This window comes from Cebus imitator, unplaced genomic scaffold (assembly GCF_001604975.1).
Source record: "Cebus imitator isolate Cc_AM_T3 unplaced genomic scaffold, Cebus_imitator-1.0 Scaffold45, whole genome shotgun sequence".
NCBI lineage: Eukaryota > Metazoa > Chordata > Mammalia > Primates > Cebidae > Cebus > Cebus imitator.
This window is the reverse complement of record NW_016107360.1, coordinates 5,948,108-5,968,284: the sequence shown is the minus strand read 5'-3', so window position 1 is coordinate 5,968,284 and position 20,177 is coordinate 5,948,108. Positions and strand designations below refer to the sequence as shown.

Below are 20,177 nucleotides of genomic sequence, written 5' to 3'. Positions count from 1 at the left end.
TAACAGAGTTCACAGGACACGTCCAATAAATAATGTTTCCTCTATAAACGTAAATAAATGGAAATAGACTGTTACTGGATTACTAAGACCTCGTTTGGAATACCTAAGTCATTTAAACGGTAGCCTTGGAATGTTGATTACCATTGAGTGTCTGTTCCCTGAAACTTAAATATTTCGTCATCTTAAAATGCTGAATAGGGCTCTTGACTTGGCTGGTCGTCCTAGCCCACTAAACAACATCAGCAATTGCGAATGAGAAAACCCATAACTAGAACTTTGCACGAAATAAAGGACAATGTTAACTGCTTTAAAAAATACATATCTTCAGCTGAGAGTGGGAGTTGTCACTCTGAAGTGAAGTAAGTGAATGCTAGAGGAGAGAAGCAGAAAGAGAGTATAGAACATAGAATGAGGACAGTGACTCCATGACATCCAAAATAATGAAAGAACGTTTTAGTTTGGGTCTTTGGGACTGGCATAATATAGGAAACAAGACAGGTGAGAGTGCGAAGGAGCTGAGGCAAGGAAGCCCTAGGGTGGAGAAAAAGCAAATGACCCCATCGCTTTTTTTTTTTTTTTTTTTTTTTGAGACAAAGTCTCACTCTTGTCCACCAGGCTGGAGTGCAATGGCATGATGTCAGCTCACTGCCTCTCTGGCTGAGGCAGGAGAATTGCTTGACCTCCACCTCCCAGGTTTAAGCAATTCTCCTGCCTCAGCCTCTGGAGTAGCTAGCATCTGCCAGGCACCTGCCACCATACCCAGCTAATTTTTGTCTTTTTAGTGGAGACAGGGTTTCACCATGTTGGCCAGGCTGGTCTGTAACTCCTGACCTCAGGTGATCCGCCTGCCTAGGCCTCCCAAAGTGCTGGAATTAGAGGTGTGAGCCACTGCAATTGGCTGGCCCAGTCACTTTCAACTGCCTTTCACTGATGTGCATTTTGGCTTTATCCAAAGATGCCCTGTCTTCAGAGGGCATATGGCTATGCAGAATAGACATCAAAACTCCAATAGGTAACAAATTCCAATAAACTCAGTTCTGTATATGTTGAGCCCTCTTGGGATTCCAGAGTCATTAATAAGAACAAAGATCATAGTATTCTGTATAAATACAGAGGTGGCATACTCCTATTAGTTGCCCCAAATTCCAGAACCAAAAGGTACCTTTTCAGATACAAAATCTTCATGGTTGCTCAGGAAATAAATCAAAAGCTTTTGGAAGTCTGACCGCTCGGCCCTAATAATGTTCCTCTCTGCTCTGGGAAGTTGTAGGAAGCTCATGATTAGAGCTGCTTCTCATAAATTCATTAACCCTAATATGCTTCTATCAACTCACTCACAGGCTTGATTAGAAGTGCAACTGGCTAAGGGTGAAAACAACACTGTCTGATATGACTGTGCTAGAAGTAAATGAGTACATGCAGCCCAATACACCAGATACTAGGTTAGCGAAGAGGGAAGGAGGTGGTGCTGAGGAAGATAAATTGTTATAATAGACAGTTACGGAACTCGCCTTGGCAAACCTTCTGAGTTCTACATCCATCTGTTCCACATTAATCTGTCTCCACTGGGTTTTGGTCCAATTATCAATGCTTCTCTGAAAACGCACAAGCAGATAAAAGTGTCAACAACATTTGGTGAAAGCAAGTCTCTGCAGCAAAATATATAAACTGATGATACACAGTAACTCTATCATCCAGTGGGAAGTCAATTTTTTAAATATTAACTGCACTTGTCAGAACTTTCCTATCACCAAAACAAAAAAGTTGTCAGAACGTGTCAAGCTAAAGGCGAAAACATTATATTAATTTCTAGTAGCGATGATAAATTCCACTCACATACCATCATTATCACTTAATCCTGTGTACTTTGAATAAATTGATAATTATTAAATAACAGACTTTTATAATTCTACGTGTAACAAAATAAGCTTTCATATGGCAATTTTCATCCATTATAAACAAAACTCTCATTAACCATTTCTTGACCATATTTTCTATCTTGTTAACATATTTCTATATGGCTTTCAACTTAAAAGATTATAGGGCTTCTTGCAATATGCCTCGTTCCCTAGAACTTATTTTTTCACTAAAGTTTTTAACTTAACCACATACAGTTATTTTTCATAAGGGTCTGTTTGTATATGTCCAAGTATGTAAGTATAAGAATAGGTATATGTATGACTTGGTATGCAGAGATAACATATGTAATATATATATTTATATATTAATTATTTTTGAGACGGAGTCTTGCTCTGTTGCCAGGCAGGAGTGCAATGGTGCGATCTTGGCTCATTGCAACCTCTACCTCCCAAGTTCAAGTAAATCTCCTACTTCAGTCTCCAGAGTAGCTGAGACTACAGGCACTCACCTCCACGCCCCGCTAATTTTTGTATTTTTAGTAGAGACAGGGTTTCACCATTTTAGCCAGGGTGGTCTTGATCTCCTGACCTCATGATCCACTTGCCCTGGTCACCCAAAGTGCCAGGATTACAGGTGTGAACCACCGCATCTACCTTATTATTAATTTTTATTTATATTCTATACAATCTCCCCAAAGGATTTGAGGCAGTCAGCTTATTATACAAAGCTTCATCCTGAACTAAAAATAAAAACAAGTGGTATGCAAAGAAGAATCATCTACTAACAGGGATACATGAACTCTAATCTGGGGCTGGGGCAGGGATCTAACTTCCACATGTTTCAAGCATTATAAAACCCAAAGAGAATACTATAGACCCTAAAAACTGCATATATGAAAGAACTCCTAAATAAAAAGCATGTTTTGAAAAAGCGCATCTTACTTGAACATAAATAATGACGTCCCACAGTCCCTTGAGCAACTTTATTTCTTTGCGACACTGCTTCATTTGTTTGTACTCTGGAAGAGCCACTTCAAAAAGACGAGTAGATTCTTGCATCTGCAACATTTCTTCTTCTAATGCCTCAAGCTCTTGATTTGCCTAAGGAGAGAACATACACACCTGCATACAAACTGCCAGAGAAAGCGAAGACATGCAGTTCTGTAACTCTGGTTATCTTGACATTTCAATCTTTGATTTTTAAAGGGAAAATACAAAGAAACCTGCAGGATAATTATTGGGAAAATGTCGAAAGCTTTAGAAGAGCTAGCTCAGCTACTCAAAAAGTGAGAATAGACTACTACAAAACACAATAACTTTAACAATATTCTCCTTATGCACTTATGTTAGCAAAATTTCTTCCGCATCAGATTTCTCTGAATGCAATTTTTCCTCTTGGTTTTTGTACCAAGAGCAGGGGAATTTGCTGAAGAACAAAAGGTGGGGCTCTAGAAACTTGCACTTAAGAATAAGTTGTCTTTTTAGTAATGACTTAGTTTATTAAAAAAAAATACTTTCAGATTTAAAAAATACCCTATAGATTGTCAATAATACCAAATGCACTCAAGGTAATTTGTGAAATAAAGCACAAAGCTAAAAACACAGCTCAGTGTGAAAACATCACCATGTGACTTACTTCAACAACGTTCACTTACATACCCCATCTACATAGAACAGTTTACATTTTACACCAAATATAAATGCTGACATGCTCTTTCATGATAAACTCTTTCTTTTCTTTTCTTTTTTTTGAGACTGAGTCTTGCTCTGTCGCCGAGGCTGGAGTGCAGTGGCACGATCTCGGTTCACTGCAACCTCTGCCTCCTGGGTTCAAGTGATTCTCCTGCCTCAGCTTCCTGAGCAGCTGGGATTACAGGTGCGTGCCACCACACCTGGCTAATTTTTGTATCTTTAGTAGAGACAGGCTCACCACGTTTGTCAGGCTGGTCTCAAACTCCTCACCTTGTGATCCACCTGCCTCATCCTCCCAAAGTGCTGGGATTATAGGCGTGAGCCACTGCATCTGTTTTTTTCTTTAATTAACAAAAAGGCACTATGTTTACATGGTAAAAGTTCAAGGCGTACAGAAGTGTTTGCAGGGCAGGAAAGCAATCCTGCAGGTTCATTCTCATTCTTTTGGGTGCTGTTTCTGTAATTCCCAATTCTGTGCTCAAGCTGCTCTTTCTTGATTGATCAAGTTTAGACAATATACTAGGTTACAACTCGATTTGCAAAAGAAGGATTTTACTTTGTTTTTCCACTCTCTATTTTCTCCATCCTCCTCCCAAGATCCAACAATTATACTGCTTTAGTTTCTCTGAAGTTTAAATACCTATACTTAATGCTTTTGTGTTCCATCAACCTTCAACACTTTTTTCTTTTCTTTTGTTTTTTTTGAGACAGAGTATTGCCCTGTCACCAGGATCCAGGCTGGAGTGCAGTGGTGCAGTCTCGGCTCACTGCAACCTCCATCTCCTGGCTTCAAGAAATTCTCCCGCATCAGCCTCCCGAGTAGCTGGGACTACAGGCACGCACCACCATGCCCAGCTAATTTTGTATTTTAGTACAGATAGGGTTTTACCATCTTGGCCAGGATGGTCTTGATCTCTTGATCTCGTGACCGACCTGCCTCGGCCTCCCGAAGTGCTGGGATTATAGGCATGAGCCACTGCACCCAGCCATGAACTTTTTTCAATTGACAAATAAAAATTGCATTTATTTATCACGTACAACTTGATGCTTTGAAATATCCATTCCCTTTGAAAACTGGCACAAGACAGGGATGCCCTCTCTTACCACTTCTATCCAGCATAGTATTGGAAGTTCTGGCTAGGGCCATCAGGCAAGAGAAATAAAGAGTACTTGAATGGGAAGAGAGGACATCAAATTGTCCCTGTTTGCAGATGACATGATGGTATATTTAGAAAACCCCATCATCTGAGCCCCAAATCTCCTAAAGCTGATAAGGAACTTCAGCAAAGTCTCAGGATTCAAAATCAACGTACAGAAATCACAAGCATTCCTGTACACCAATAGTAGACAGAGAGCCAAATCATGAGTGAACTCCCATTCACAATTGCTACAGAGAGAATAAAATACCTAGGAATACAACTAACAAGGGATGTGAAGGACCTCTTCAAGGAAAACTACAAACCACTACTCAAGGAAATGAGAGAGGACACAAACAGATGGAAAAACATTCCACGCTCATGGTTGGGAAGAATCAATATCATGAAAATGGCCATACTGCCCAAAGTAATTTACAGATACAATGTTATCCCTATCAAGGTACCATTGACTTTTTTCACAGAATTGGAAAAAACCACCTTAAACTTCATATGGAACCAAAAAAGAGCCCACATAGCCAAGACAATCCTAAGCAAAAAAACACAGCTGGATGCATCATGCTACCTGACTTCAAACTCTATTATAAGAGTACTGTAATCAAAACAGCTTGGTACTGGCACCAAAACAGAGATATAGACCACTGGAACAGAAGAGAGGCCTTGCAAAGAACGTCACACAACTACAACCATCTGATCTTTGACAAACCTGACAAAAACAAGCAATGGTGAAAGGATTACCTGTTTAATAAATAGTGTTGGGAAAACTGGCTAGCCATATGCAGAAAGCTGAAATGGGATCCCTTCCTTACACCTTATACAAAAATTAACTCTAGATGAATTAAAGCTTTAAACATGATGCCTAACACCATAAAAACTCTAGAAGAAAACCTAGGTAATATCATTCAGGACATAGGCATAGGCAAGGATTTCACGACTAAAACACCAAAAGCAATGGCAACAAAAGCCAAAATAGACAAATGGGATCCAATTAAACTTAAGAGCTTCTGCACAGCAAAAGAAACTATCAATGGAGTGAACCAGCAACCCACAAACGGGAAAAAAATGTCTGCAATCTACCCATCTGACAAAGAGCTAATATCCAGAATCTACAGAGAACTTAAACAAATTTACAAGAAAAAAACAAACAATTCCATCAAAAGTAGGCGAAGGATATGAACAGACACTTGTCAAAAGAAGACATTTAGGCAGCCAACAAACATGAAAAAAAGCTTACCATCATTGGTCACTAGGGAAACGCAAATCAAAAACATGTTGAGATGCCACCTCATGCCAGTTAGAATGGCAATCATTAAAAAATCAGGAGACAACAGATGCTGGAGAGGATGTGGACAAAGAGGAACATTTTTACACTGTTGGTGGTAGTGTAAATTAATTTAACCATTGTGGAAGACAGTGTGGCGATTCCTCAAGGATCTAGAAACAGAAATACCATTTGATCCAGCAATCCCATTACTGGGTATATACTCAAAGGATTGTAAATTATTCTGTTATTAAGACACTTGCACACCTATGTTTATTGTGGCACTGTTCACAATAGCAAAGACTTGGAACCAACCCAAATGCCCATCAATGATAGACTGGATCAAGAAAATGTGGCACATATACACCATGGAATACAATGCAGCCATAAAAAATATGAGTTCATATCTTTGGAGGGACATAGATGAAACTGGAAACCATCATTCTCAGCAAACTGACACAAGAATGGAAAACCAACCACCACATGTTCTGACTCGTAAGTCAGTACTGAACAATGAGAACACACAGACACACAGAAGGGAACATCACACAATAAGCCTAGGGGGAGGGGGCCTAGGGGAGGAATAGCAGGTGGTGGGGGGACTGGGGAGGGATAGCATTAGGAGAAATAACTAATATAGATGACAGGGCGATGGATGCAACAAACCACCAGCATGGCACGCGTATACCTATGTAACAAACCTACATGATCTGCACATGTACCCCAGAACTTAAAGTATAATAAATGAATTTTTAAAAAATAAAGAAAAGAAAAATCTATACATTGTGAGGTTGGGCACATGCCTATAATCCCAGCACTTTAAGAAGTCACAGTGGGTGGATCACTTGAGCCCAGGAATTCGAGGCCAACCTGGGCAATGTGGCAAAACCCCATCACTATTAAAAATACAAAAAAAAAAAAAAAATAGCTGGGCATGGTAGCATGTGCCTATAGTCCCAGCTACTCAGGAGGCTGAGGTAGGAGAATGATCTGAGCCCAGGGAAGGTTGAGGCTGTAGTGAGCTGAAATCACACCAATGCACTACAGCCTGGGCAATCAGAGTGAGACCCTGTCTCAAAAAAACCAAACCAAAACAAAAAAATCTATGCATTGTGAAATGGGTCTATAGAGCTAATTAATATGTGTATTACCTCACATACCTCATCATCTCACATTTTTTATGGTGAGAACATTTAAAATCTCAGCGATTTTCAAAATACAATATATTGCTATTAACTATAGTCACCATGTTGTACAAGATGTCTTGTGAACTTTTTCCTAAAATTTCCTATCCTTGCCTAACATCTCCCAACCCCAACTCTGTCTCTTCATTCCTACTACGTAAAGAATATTAGTACCCTGCTTTCATATTTATAAGTTGTGTCTTCACAAACAAGAACTGTAATTCTTTGACTTAGTTTTAAAATGTATTATTATGAAATATTTTATACACATAACAGGATCTATGCATTTGTTCCCCATCTAGCCTAAGAAATATGACTAGTAACTTTAATGCCTTTTTCAATTTTATCCCAATTTTCCTACTACAAATTTAACCACAAAACCTAAACTTTTGATAGTCTTATATTTTCACATTAATGTACTGCTAAGTGCTAAATGTTAAAGTTTTTGAAATGTATATACTTGTATACATTTTGATTGACATTTATGTTTATCTATATATTCACAATGATGTGTGTAAAGTGGGTTCATTTCTCTACTTCACAATACTACATTATATGAATATACCACAATTTGTTTCTTTACGTCTAATAGTCATTTTGGTTTTTCCTATCTTTCACCATTATTACTAATGCTACCAGAAATTTTTCATATTCCCTATTGTATAGTATTTTATGTAGAGTTTTAATTATTCTTTTATTAGGTTAAAAATGTCTTCTAGGTGTTTCTATCATGAATGAATGTTGAATGATATCTAAAGTTTTTGAATATCTTAAAATAATATGATTTTTTTCTTCCTAATCTGTTAATGCAGTTAATTATATTGATTTGCTAAAGGTAAGGGAAGCTTAGTTTCCTGAAATGAACCCAACTGATTAATAAATTGATATAATTTGATTGTTTTGTTTAGTATGTTTATATCTATATGAACATGAGAAACACTGATCTGTATTTTTTCTTTCTCATACTATCCTTGTACAAAAATCAGACATGCTTCATGAAATAATTTTGGAGTGTTCATTCTTCTTCAGGTTCCTAGAATCATGTGAATGAGATCTGTTTAGATTCACCTGTAAAGCTATCAGGGCTTCTTCAACTCTCTGTTGGAAAATTTTTTGTTTTTAAACTATTGGTTACTATTTTTTTTATTTTCCTACTTGCTAAGTTTGAATAGTTACATGAGTACTCAGATTTACTGAGACAGTTTTGGTAAACTGTATTTTTCCAAAAATTTATCCATTTTAAGTTTCATATGAATAGTGCTCTAAATTTTTCAAAGTCTGTTTCTATACAATCATCTCCTATTTTATTCTAATACTGTTAATTTTGTTTCTGTTTTTCCCTTGATTTCACTGGATGTTTGTCCATAGAGCTAGTCTTCTCTAAGGAACAAATTTGGCATTGTTGGCTTGGAGTATAGCTACAGTTATAACTAGTTATTCATCACTATAAAAAACTAGAGTTATTTTAGTGATGGTTTACTGGTGGTAAATACATTACATTTTTGTTTACCTGAAATATCTTCATTTCACTGTCACTGAGATATAATTTTTCCCAGCAGAATTAAAAGACATCATCCACTACCTTCTGGCTGTCATTGTTGCTAATGAGAAGTATGCTCTTAACCTAATCATCATTTTGAACAGGTGACCAGTCTTTTCTATATGGTTGCTTTGAAAATCTTTTTGCTTTAGGTATTCTGTAGTTCGCTGTGATGTGTCTAGATGCAGTCTTTATGTTTATCCTGGCTGGGATTCGGTGAATTTCCTGAATCTATTGATTTATGCTTTGACCAGTGTATTAGTCACAGTTCTCCAGAAAGATAGAATGAATAGGATAAAATAAATAAATATATGAGGGAAATTTTATTAGGGGTATTGGCTCACAATAAGCCATTTGCAAGCTGGAAAACCAGATGCCAGTAGCGTAGCTCAGTCCAATTTCAAAGGCAGCAAAAACAGGAAAGCTGATAGTGTAATCCTCAGTCTGGGGCCAAAGGCCTGAGAACCAGATGCTGAGGATGGGGAGCTATAGGTTCAAGTCCTGGAGTCCTAAGTCCAGGGACACTGGAATTCTGATGTGCAAGACCAGAAGAAGGTATTCCATTTCCAGGGGAGACAGCGAATTTGCCTCTCCTCTGCCTTTTGCTTCTATCTGGGCCCCTAGCCAATTGGACAGTGCCCACCTGCACTGCAGGTGGATCTTCCCCAGTCTGTCCATCAACTCACAAACCAGTCTCTACTGTATCCTCACAGACACACCCAGAAATTACGTTCTACCAGCTCTGTAGGTAACCCTTCATCCAGTCAAGTTGACACCTAAATTTAACCATCACAACTATTCCTTTGGAAGTCTCAGCTATTATCTTGCAGACTGCATTCTGTTCATTCTCCCTTACATGAAGTACAAGTAAAAGAGCTGGATGGCATTCTAACTTCTGCGTGTCTCTTAAGCTCTTTTATATTTTCCATGTCCTTACACCTATGCCTGCATTCTAAGTGCTTTCTTCCAATGTAATTTGCATTTCACTAATTCTCTGCCCAATTTTAACGAGCTCTTTAACACATCTGCTGAGTTGCTTTTTGATTTTCACAAATGTATTTTTCATTTCCGTAAGTATCTGGCCCTTTTTCAAATTCAACTGATCATTGTTGATGGTCTCAAAGCTGAGAACTTGCTCATTTTTATCAATATTATCTTTTATTTTCTTCTAATATCTGAAGCTTTGCATGGATCTCTTATCTGTGCTTTCTTTCAACTGACTCTTAGGCATAATGGTGTTTACTGTTCTACTGTGGACTCATATGTGACTGAACTTAATCTGTTGGATGCCCTGAAGAGACTGAATGAGAGTGCTTTTTGAAAGAGATGATTTAGGTTTGCTTCCACTAGTAGAAAGAGGTACTTGTAACCATGTCAATTTCCTGGCTTAGACATTCCTTAATCATAGGGGTAGTATAAAACTGGATCATAGACCCTTGTGAGAACAGGAATATGTTTACAAACTCCCAGAGTATCCTTTTCTTGTTTTGTCACCCTACTCTGAGCATTAGTGAAGACCCATAGCAATCTCACAGGCTTCCTTTGCAGGCTGCAGACCTTCCCTAGCCCACTCTCCAATGAGGGTATCACCCTTAAGGGCATCTTCTAGTTCCCCCTGAGAAACTTAATCTCATAGTTCTAGACTTGATATTTTCATTGTCACTACAGCAGCACAGGCCTCTGCATTTGTCTCTACTTTTTCTTGCCCTTTAGAGATGTGTCTTATGTTCTTGTAAGCTCAACAATAGTTTAAAAATTATACATTTGTAAATATGTATTCAGCATCTGTTTTACAAAAGAGAACTTTAAAAAATGTCTGGTCTACCGTAATCTCCAAAACCAACTTCCCTTTTATTTACTTTTAATCATTCATTTTTTTTCCTATTACTTATACTAATACCATTATTCCTAGAAACATATACCCAGTTATGGCTGGGCACAGTGGCTCATGCTTGTAATCCCAGCACGTTGAGAGGCTGAGGCAGGCATATCACTGGAGGTCAGGAGTTCAAGACCGGCCTGGCCAACATAACGAAACCCTGTCTCTACTAAAAATACAAAAATTAGGTGGGTGCAGTGGTGTGTGTCTGTGGTCCCAAGCTACACAAGAGGCTGAGGCAGGAGAATCACTTCAACCTGGGAGGTAGACATTGTAGTGAGCTCAGATCATGCCATTGCAGAGAGCCTGGGTGACAGAGTGAGACTGTCAAAGTAAAGGAACAGAAAAGGAAAGAAAAACAAAAGGAAAAGAAAGGAAAGGAAGAAATATCCAATATGATAATTCAACTGGTCATTATGCGGTTACTATATCTCTGGCTATGAAGAAATGGAAGCACTTTACCAGGAAACCTCATTTTAATGGGAGAGATTCACTGTACCGTTACCCTTATTCATGGAAGGTCAGTGGTTTCTGTCTTGTGGACTGAGATACCTTCAGGACCAGGTCCACCATACCAGCCCAGAACAAGTATACATGTGCCTTTAGCTGACTGTAACTAGATTAATATTAGATATGTCTGAACAAGCACACCAAGAACATGACTTCAAGAAAAAGTGCACCCAGCCCTACTACATTCAAAATATCCCTGTACTTAAAGGCATAAGCATCTCTGACTTTTAAATATGTAACTATATGCTGTTATAGTATAGCATGAACACTATAAAATTCAATAAATAACTGTAGTAAATGTTTACATAGAGCATGTTGGTTAGTCAAGTAAAAACGTTTCCCCATCCACAATCTGTTCAGACCACCTGCAATTTAGACATAATCTTAAAAAAAAAAAAAAAAAAAAGGATATTAGCATACTCTAAGCTACTCCCTTTTCAATGAATATATTAACCAATTTTCTTCTGCCAAGTGAAAGAGGCAACATGATGCTATCGAATAGTGTTTTCTGAATAAGTTTAAAGCAATTAAATCTAAATTCAACCCAAAATTTAGAAGGAGAGGTAAGGGCTCTGTCAGCTGCACCCGGCTAAGGAGGAAAGGCTATTCCAGCATTAAGTGAAATCAGGGTGACAGGCTAGATGAGCAACTCGTAAAGGTGCCCAGCTCCTGAATCTAAATTTCAAACAATTATTTTCTTATTATGGGTGCTAACAAAGACATAGAGAAACAAAGACATGATTTTTCTAATAAAAGTTTAAAACATATTTTCATGTGTTCTATGAATTACCATTTGGATTCTTCACCCGCCATATTCATTCTTATAGTCAACTGTAATAAAGTACAGTTGTTCACTATAAACCAGGACTGAATGATTCAACAACTTTCATGTACAGGGTTAAGAATAAGTTATGGGCTTCGCTGACTATAGTTAAAAGCTATGAGCAAAAGCATCACAAGAGAAGGCATACAGTGGTTAAAATTTCTGATTAAAAAAAAAAAAAAGTTCAGATAGCCAGAATGGTAATCCTAGTTGTGTCACCTACACAAATCTGTAAGGAATTACTTAATTATACAAGCTTTTTTTTTTTTTGAAATAGGAAAATTAATACAAGCCATATCATAGAAACACTATGAGAATTAAAAAGCAGTAATGTAAGTCACATGCTTCACGAAATTCTTGATATATAGTAAGTGCTCAAAAAATAAGAGTAGTTGTTATTCTCTCTAGTATGATTACTATGATGATTTTGATGGTTAACACTGAGTGTCGATTCTTGGGAAGTGTCAAAAGGAAGTTTCTCCAGAGTGCAGCTACGAGTGAGACAGAGCCAGAGCGATATCCACATCTCCAAGCGAGGTACTGGTTTTGTTTTAAAGGGACTGGTTGAACAGCGGGATTAACCCACCCAAAAAGGTAGTGAAAGCAGCCCAAAGGCATCCAGCCAAAGCAAGACAGGGCACTGCCCCACCTGGAAAGTGTATCAGGCATGGAGGATTGGGGGGCATTGATCCTTCTCGGTTCTCTTAATCTGATACAACAATTCACTCCGAGACTTTGGCAGCACACAGACTAGGAAAATGCTGCCTTGCTGAGAATCACCCAGAGTTGCAGACCCAGGTGACAGCCCAGGCCAGCAGCCCTGGCCAGTTCAGTGCTTTGTTAGCACAGACCAGAGTGGAGATTTGGACTAATACTGAGAAAGCCTGCAAAAAGGAACTGCCTGTCCCACAGAAGGGAGAGTTGAAAGTGGGGAGGGGGATACAGCCAGACAGGCCCCTCCCCAACAAGATCCAGCAACTGGAGTCCCTCTCCCAGGAGAGTTCCACAGTTAACACATGCTCCACCTGGGAACAGCAGACTCCGCAGAGGGAAAGAGCCCACCATTGGGAAGGCGGGGCTAACCCCACCAGTAAGGAAACCAGGTGAAGAACAAACAGCAGCCTGGCTGAGACTGAGACAGCCCAGCAGTGCCTTCACAGGCAGACAATGGACACACTGTCTCAGGTGGCACACTGACATCTGCGTTTAAAAAAAAAAAAAAAAAAAGCCTCATATAGGAGAAGTAACCTCAATGTACAGAAAGGACATCCACCCAGAGAAGATAGGAAGAAACCAGCACAAAAAGGACGAAAACATCAAAGTCCAGAATGCCTCTCCTCCCCAGAGAGATCATGACTCACCAGCATGGCAACAAAACAGGTCAAAAAATGATTTTGACTAGCTGACAGAAGCAGGCTTCAGAAGATGGGTAATAACGAACTTCTCTGAGCTAAAAGAACATGTTTTAACCCAATGCAAAGAAACTAAAAGCCTTGAAAAAAGATTAGATGAAATGCTACCTAGAATAATCAGCCTAGAGAAGAACATAAACGACTTGATGGAGCTGAAAAACACAGCACAAGAACTTCGTGAAGCATACACAAGTTTCAACAGCTGAATCAATCAAGCAGAAGAAAGGATATCAGAGATCAAAGATCAAATCAATGAAATAAAAAGAGAAGGAAAAAAAAGAGAAAAAAGAATGAAAAGAAATGAACAAAACCTCCAAGAAATATGGAATTATGTGAAATGACCTAATCTACACTTGATTGGTTTAACTGTAAAGGACGGGGAACAGGAATCCAAGCTGGAAAACACTCTTGAAAATATTATCCAGGAGAGCTTCCCCAACCTAGCAAATGAGGCCAACATTCAAATTCAGGAAATACAAAGACCACCACAGAGATACTCTGCAACAGGGGCAACCCCAAGGCATATAATCGTCAGACTCACCAGGGTTGAAGTGAAGGAAAAAGTGCTAAGGGCAGCCAGAAAGTAAGCTCGAATCACCCACAAAGGAAAGCCCATCAGACTCACAGCGGCTCTCTCAGCAGAAACCCTACATGCCGGAAGACAGTGGGTACCAATATTCAGCATCCTTAAAGAAAAGAACTTTCAACCCACAGTCTCATATCCAGCCAAACTAGCTTCATAAGTGAAGGAGAAATAAAATCCTTTATGGACAAGCAATTACTGAGAGATTTCATCACCACCAGAGCTGCCCTACAAGAGCTCCTGAAGGAAGCACTAAACACAGAAAAAAAATCCAGTACCAGCCACTGCAAAAACGAACCAAATGGAAAAGACCAACGATGCAATAAGGAAACTGCATGGACCAACAGGCAAAACAAACAACCAGTAATGAAATGGCAGGATCAAATTCACACATAACAATATTAACATTAAATGTAAATGGCCTAAATGTCCCAATCAAAAGACACAGACTGGCAAACTGGGTAAAAAGTCAAAACCCATCTCACACACAAGGACACAAATAGACTCAAAATAAAGGGATGGAAGAAGATCTACCAAGCAAATGGAAACCAAAAAGAAGGGCAGGGGTTGCAGTTTTAGTATTTGATAAAATCAACTTTAAACCAACAAAGATCAGAAGAGGCAAAGAAGGACACTACATAATGGTGAAAGGATCAATACAACAAGAAGAGCTAACTATCATAAACATATGTGCATCCAATACAGGAACACACAATACATAAAGCAAGTTCTTAATGACCTACAAACAGACTTAGACTCCTGCACAATAATAATGGGAGGCTTTAACACTCCACTGTCAACATTACACAGATCAAGGAGACAGAAAATCAACAAAGATATACAGGACTTGAATGCAAAATTGGAACAAGTGGACCTAACAGACATCTACAGAAAGCTCCACCCCAAAGCCACAGAATATACATTCTTCTCAGCACCACATTGCACTTACACTAAAATTGACCACATAATTGGAAGTAAATCACTCCTCAGCAAATGCAAAAGAACAGAAATCATAACAAACAGTCTCTCAGACCACAGTGCAATCAAATTAGCTCTCAGGATTAAGAAACTAACTCAAAACCTCACAACTTCAAGGAAACCAAATAACTGGCTCCTGAATGGTGACTGGATAAACAATGAAATGAAGGCAGAAATATAGATGTTCTTCAAAACCAACGAGAACAAGGACACAATATACCAGAATCTCAAGGGCACATTTAAAGCAGTGTCTAGAGGGAAATCTATAGCAATAATTGCCCACATGAAAAACAATGAAATATCTAAAATTGACATCCTATTGTCAAAATTGGAAGAACTAGAGGAGCAAGATTTTAAAAACTCTACAAAGAGGAGCTGGTAATACTCCTTCTGAAAGTATTTCAAACAATGCAAAAAGAGGGAATCCTTCCCAAATCATTTTATGAGACCAACATCATCCTGATACCAAAATCTAGCAGAGACTCAGCCAGAAAAGAAAACTTCAGGCCAATATCCATGATGAACATAGATGCAAAAACCTTCAACAAAATACTGGCAAGCCAACTGCAACAGCACATCAAAAAGCTTATTCATTATGATCAAGTAGGATTCATCCCAGGGATGCAAGGCTGCTTCAACATACACAAGTCTATAAACATAATTCACCACATAAACAGAACCAAAGACAAAACCCACATGATTATCTCAATTGATGCAGAGAAGGTCTTTGACAAAATTCAACAGCCTTTATGCTAAAACCCTCAATAAACTAGGTATCAATGGCACATATCTCAAAATAATAAAAGCTATTTATGACAAAAACTGGAAGCATTCCCTTTGAAACATGGCACTAGACAAGTGCTCTCTCACCACTCCTATGCAATATAGTATTGGAATTTGTAGCCAGAGCAATCAGGCAAGAAAAAAAAAGAAAGGGTATTCAAATAGGAAAGGAGGAAGTCAAATTGTCTCTATTTGCAGACAACATAATTGCGTATCTAGAAGAGCCAATCTTCTCAGCTCAAAATCTCCTGAAACTGATAAGCAACTTCAGCAAAGTTTCAGGATACAAAATCAATGTGCAAAAATCACAAGCATTCCTATACACCAATAACAGACTTAAAGAGAGCCAAATCAAGAACAAACTGCCATTCACAATTGCTACAAAGAGGATAAAATACCTAGGAATACAACTAACAAGGAACGTAAAGGATCTCTTCAGAGAGAACTACAAACCACTGCTCAACGAAATAAGAGAGGACACAAACAGATGGAGAAACATTCCATGTTCATGGTATTCATGGTTAGGAAGACTCAATATTGTGAAAATGGCCATACTGCCCAAAGTAATTTATAGATTCAATGCTATCCCCATCAAGCTTCCATTAGCCTTCTTCACAGAACTGGAAAAATCCACTTTAAACTTCATATGGAACCAAAAGAGAGCCCACATAGCCAAGACAATTCTAAGCAAAAAGAACAAAGCTGGAGGCATCAAGCTACCTGACTACAAACTATACTACAAGGCTACAGTAATCAAAACAGCATGGTACTGGTACCAAAACAGAGATATAGACCAATGGAACAGAACAGAGGCCTTGGAAGCAATGCCACACATCTACAACCATCTGATCTTTGATGAACTGGATAAAAACAAGCAATGGGGAAAGGATTCCCTGTTTAATAAATGGTGTTGGGAAAACTGGATAGCCATATGCAGGAAGCTGAAACTGGACCCCTTCCTGACACCTTACACAAAAATTAACTCCAGATGAATTAAAGATTTAAACCTAAGAACACCATAAAACCCTAGAAGAAAACCTAGGTAAAACCATTCAGGACATTGGCACGGGCAAGGACTTCATGACTAAAACACCACAAGCAATGGCAACAGAAGCCAAAATAGACAAAAGGGACCTAATTAAACTTAAGAGCTTCAGCACAGCAAAAGAAACAATCATTAAACTGGCAACCAACAGATTGGGAAAAAATTTTTGCAATCTACCCACCATATAAATGGCTAATACACAGAATCTACAAAGAACTGAAACAGATCTACAAAAAGAAAAATAAACCCATTCAAAAGTGGGCAAAGGATATGAATAGCCACTTTTCAAAAGAAGACTAATATGCAGCCAACAAACACATAAAAAAATGCTCATCATTACTGGTCATTAGAGAAATGCAAATCAAAACCACATTGAGATACCACCTCACACCAGTTAGAATGGTGATCATTAAAAATTCTGGAGACAACAGATGCTGGAGAGGATGAGGAGAAATAGCAACACTTTTACACTGTTGGTGGGAGTGTAAATTAGTTCAACCATTATGGAAGACAGTGTGGCAAGTCCTCAAGGATCCAGAAATAGAAATTTCATTTGACCCAGCAATTCCATTACTGGGTACATACCCAAAGGATTATAAATTGTTCTATCATAAAGATACGTGCACACATAGGTTCACTGTGTCGCAGTTTACAATAGCAAAGACCTGAAACCAATCCAAATGCCCATCAATGATAGACTGGAGGAAAAAAATGTGGCACATATACACCATGAAATACTATGCATTCATAAAAAACGATGAGTTTGTGTACTTTGTAGAGACATGGATGAAGCTAGAAACCACCATTCTCAGCAAACTGACACAAGAACAGAAAACCAAACACCCCATGTTCTCACTCACAGGCGGATGTTGAACAATGAGAACACTTGGACACAAAGAGGGGAGCATCACACACTGGGGTACGTTGAGGGGAAGCTTCAGAAGGGATAGTGGGAGGGAGGGTTGGGGAGGGATAACATGGGGAGAAATGTCAGGTATAGGTGATGGGGGGATGGTGACAACAAACCACCTTTCCATGAATGTACCTATGCAACAATCTTGCATGATCTGCACATGTACCCCAGAATCTAAAGTATAATTTAAATATATATATATATTTAGTGTCAACTTGATTGGACTGAAGGATATAAAGTATTGTTCCTGGAGGTGTCTGTTAGGGTGCTGTCAAAGGAGATTAACATTTGAGTCCGTGGAGCAGAAGAGGCAGACCTACCCACAATCTCGGTGGGCACCATCTAAGCTGCCAGCACAGCTAGGATAAAAGTAGACAGAGGAATGTGAAAGGACTAGACTGGATGAGTCTTTCTGGCCTCCATCTTTCTCCCATACTGGATGCTTCCTGTCCTTGAACACTGGACTCCAAGTTCTTGAGCTTTTGGGCTCTTGGATCTAAACAAGTGGTTTGCTAGGGTCTCTCAGGCCTTTGGCCACAGACTGATGGCCGTACTGTTGGCTTCCCTGCTTTTGAGATTTGGGGACTCAGACTGGCTTCCCTGCTCCTCAGCTCGGAGATAGCCTGTTGTGGGACTTTGTCTTGTCATGGTGTGAGTCAACAGTCCTTAATAAAACTTCCTTTCATATATACATCTATCCTATTAGTCCTGTCCCTCTGGAGAACCCTGACTAATACAGTGATGATGATGGCATGGGAGGCATGATTTGGAATACAATACAATTTACTTGTGGGAAAACTGCTTATAACTGGGTTTTAAATAATTCCTGTAACGGCTAAACGAAGGCAGTATGCGGCAGTATTTTGTGTCTAAACTTATATTTTTTAAAGCGGCTACTGTAATGCACACAAGATATTTGAGATCTGTATTACCTTATCAAGTGCTGTGTATGGATTTTCTGCATTAAATCCAAGAGGGGCATAGCATCTGAATCTCTCTCTGAACTCTGCCTGCTTTCCCTGATTAGTGGGGGGAAAAAAAAAGTGACTTTCAAACAAATACTTCAATTATCCTTGTAAAACTTTTCTTAAAGCAAAAACTTGGTAACTAGCTTACATCAAACAAAATACATTTTTTCCTTATCAGAGTGACTTCGGCATTATGGAGGGGTGAGACTTCATGTCTGACAGTTGCTGCGATCTTTTTAGTAGTTTTCCATCTTTCAGGTAATTCCTGCAAAAGCAAAGGTATAAATGGGAAATTGCTTCAATTCCTAAAACAAATCAACCCTATAGGATTAAATTACCGTAATATCTTTTTTTTTTCCTCTCTTGAGACAAGGTCTGGCCCTATCCCCTAGGCTGGAATGCACTGGCATGATCTCACCTCACTGAAACCTTCACCTCCTGGGTTCAAGCAATCCTCCCACCTCAGTCTCCTGAGTAGCTGGAACTACAGATGTGCACTACCACGCCTGGGTATACTTCTGTTTTTTGTAGAGACGGTTTGACCATGTTGCTCACGCTGGTCTTGAACTTGGGAGCTCAAGTGATTCACCTGTCTTTGACTCCCAAAGTGCTCGGATTATAGGCATGAGCAACCATACCCAGGTAAATGATTGTAATTTCTTTACACTAACCCATGACATCTTTTCATTCTTACATAATCAGTTTATCAAAAAAAAAAAAGATGAAAGTTATGAAAAGGCTTAGAACTAGGGCTGATTCACTGGCACTGCCGGGTTCTGAACCAAAGCATGTACCAGAATTGTTCTCATCTCAGAATTCATGGCAATCTTTTCAAAATAAACACAAATCTCCCAATTTTTTTGCTGCTGTGGGAATAAAATTAAAATGCTCTGGAAATGACTTTGCTGATCTCTAACAACTAGAAATGGAAGCCAGCCAAGTTAAGTAATCTGGCAAGTGAAAAAAAATATGCTTTGAAAATGGTGGGGCAAGGATGAAAATGTGAATCAATCACATCCTCTGCTTTTCTCTAGCTCTCAAAGCTCTGTACATTCTCCTCCTTGTTGGGGCATTGAGGTTGAGTTTATTTTAGGTGATCAGGATTTTTTGAAGGGAGAAGAGGCAAAGGGAAGAAAGGTTAATTCCTACTCTATGTAGGACAAAAGACACAATAAATAGTTCAGGTACCAACTCAACTCCGCTCTCCCTGCCTACAATGCAAATAGGACAAAAGCAAGTTATTTTCTCTGAGGAGCCATGCATGGAGCATAACTACCATTGAAAAGCATTTCTTGTGTCCCCGCTAACAAAGCATTGTTCCTCTGGGTCATCTCCTGGGAAACTGAAATTGTTTTGTCATACAAAACCACCCATAGTGATGGAACTCTACTTGAATAGCTGAAGTGCAAAATTCAAAGGTTCTAAAGACTATCTTGTAACCCTCAATAAACATTTGATAAATGATTCAGTAATTATGAAGAGCGCGTTGTGCTAAGTCTAAATACTATTTGAATAGTGAACAGGGTGCTAAAAGGTAAAACACATTCTCTGACTTAAATTGTTTTATCATCTATCAGAGTAAGTGAGGGTCAC

General features: G+C 38.9%; 1 protein-coding gene across 1 annotated transcript in view; it reads right to left on the bottom strand.

Moving 5' to 3' along the window:
• DNAH11 (dynein axonemal heavy chain 11) overlaps window positions 1-20,177 on the bottom strand; it is a 403,839-nt gene that overhangs the window by 298,589 nt on the left and 85,073 nt on the right. Inside the window, exons 19-22 of the mRNA XM_017526963.2 lie at window positions 18,733-18,849; window positions 18,549-18,635; window positions 2,802-2,960; window positions 1,512-1,595 (exon numbers count right to left, since the gene is read on the bottom strand). Of these exons, the coding sequence (XP_017382452.1) occupies window positions 1,512-1,595; window positions 2,802-2,960; window positions 18,549-18,635; window positions 18,733-18,849 (447 nt within the window). The remainder of the gene's footprint in view (window positions 1-1,511; window positions 1,596-2,801; window positions 2,961-18,548; window positions 18,636-18,732; window positions 18,850-20,177) is intronic.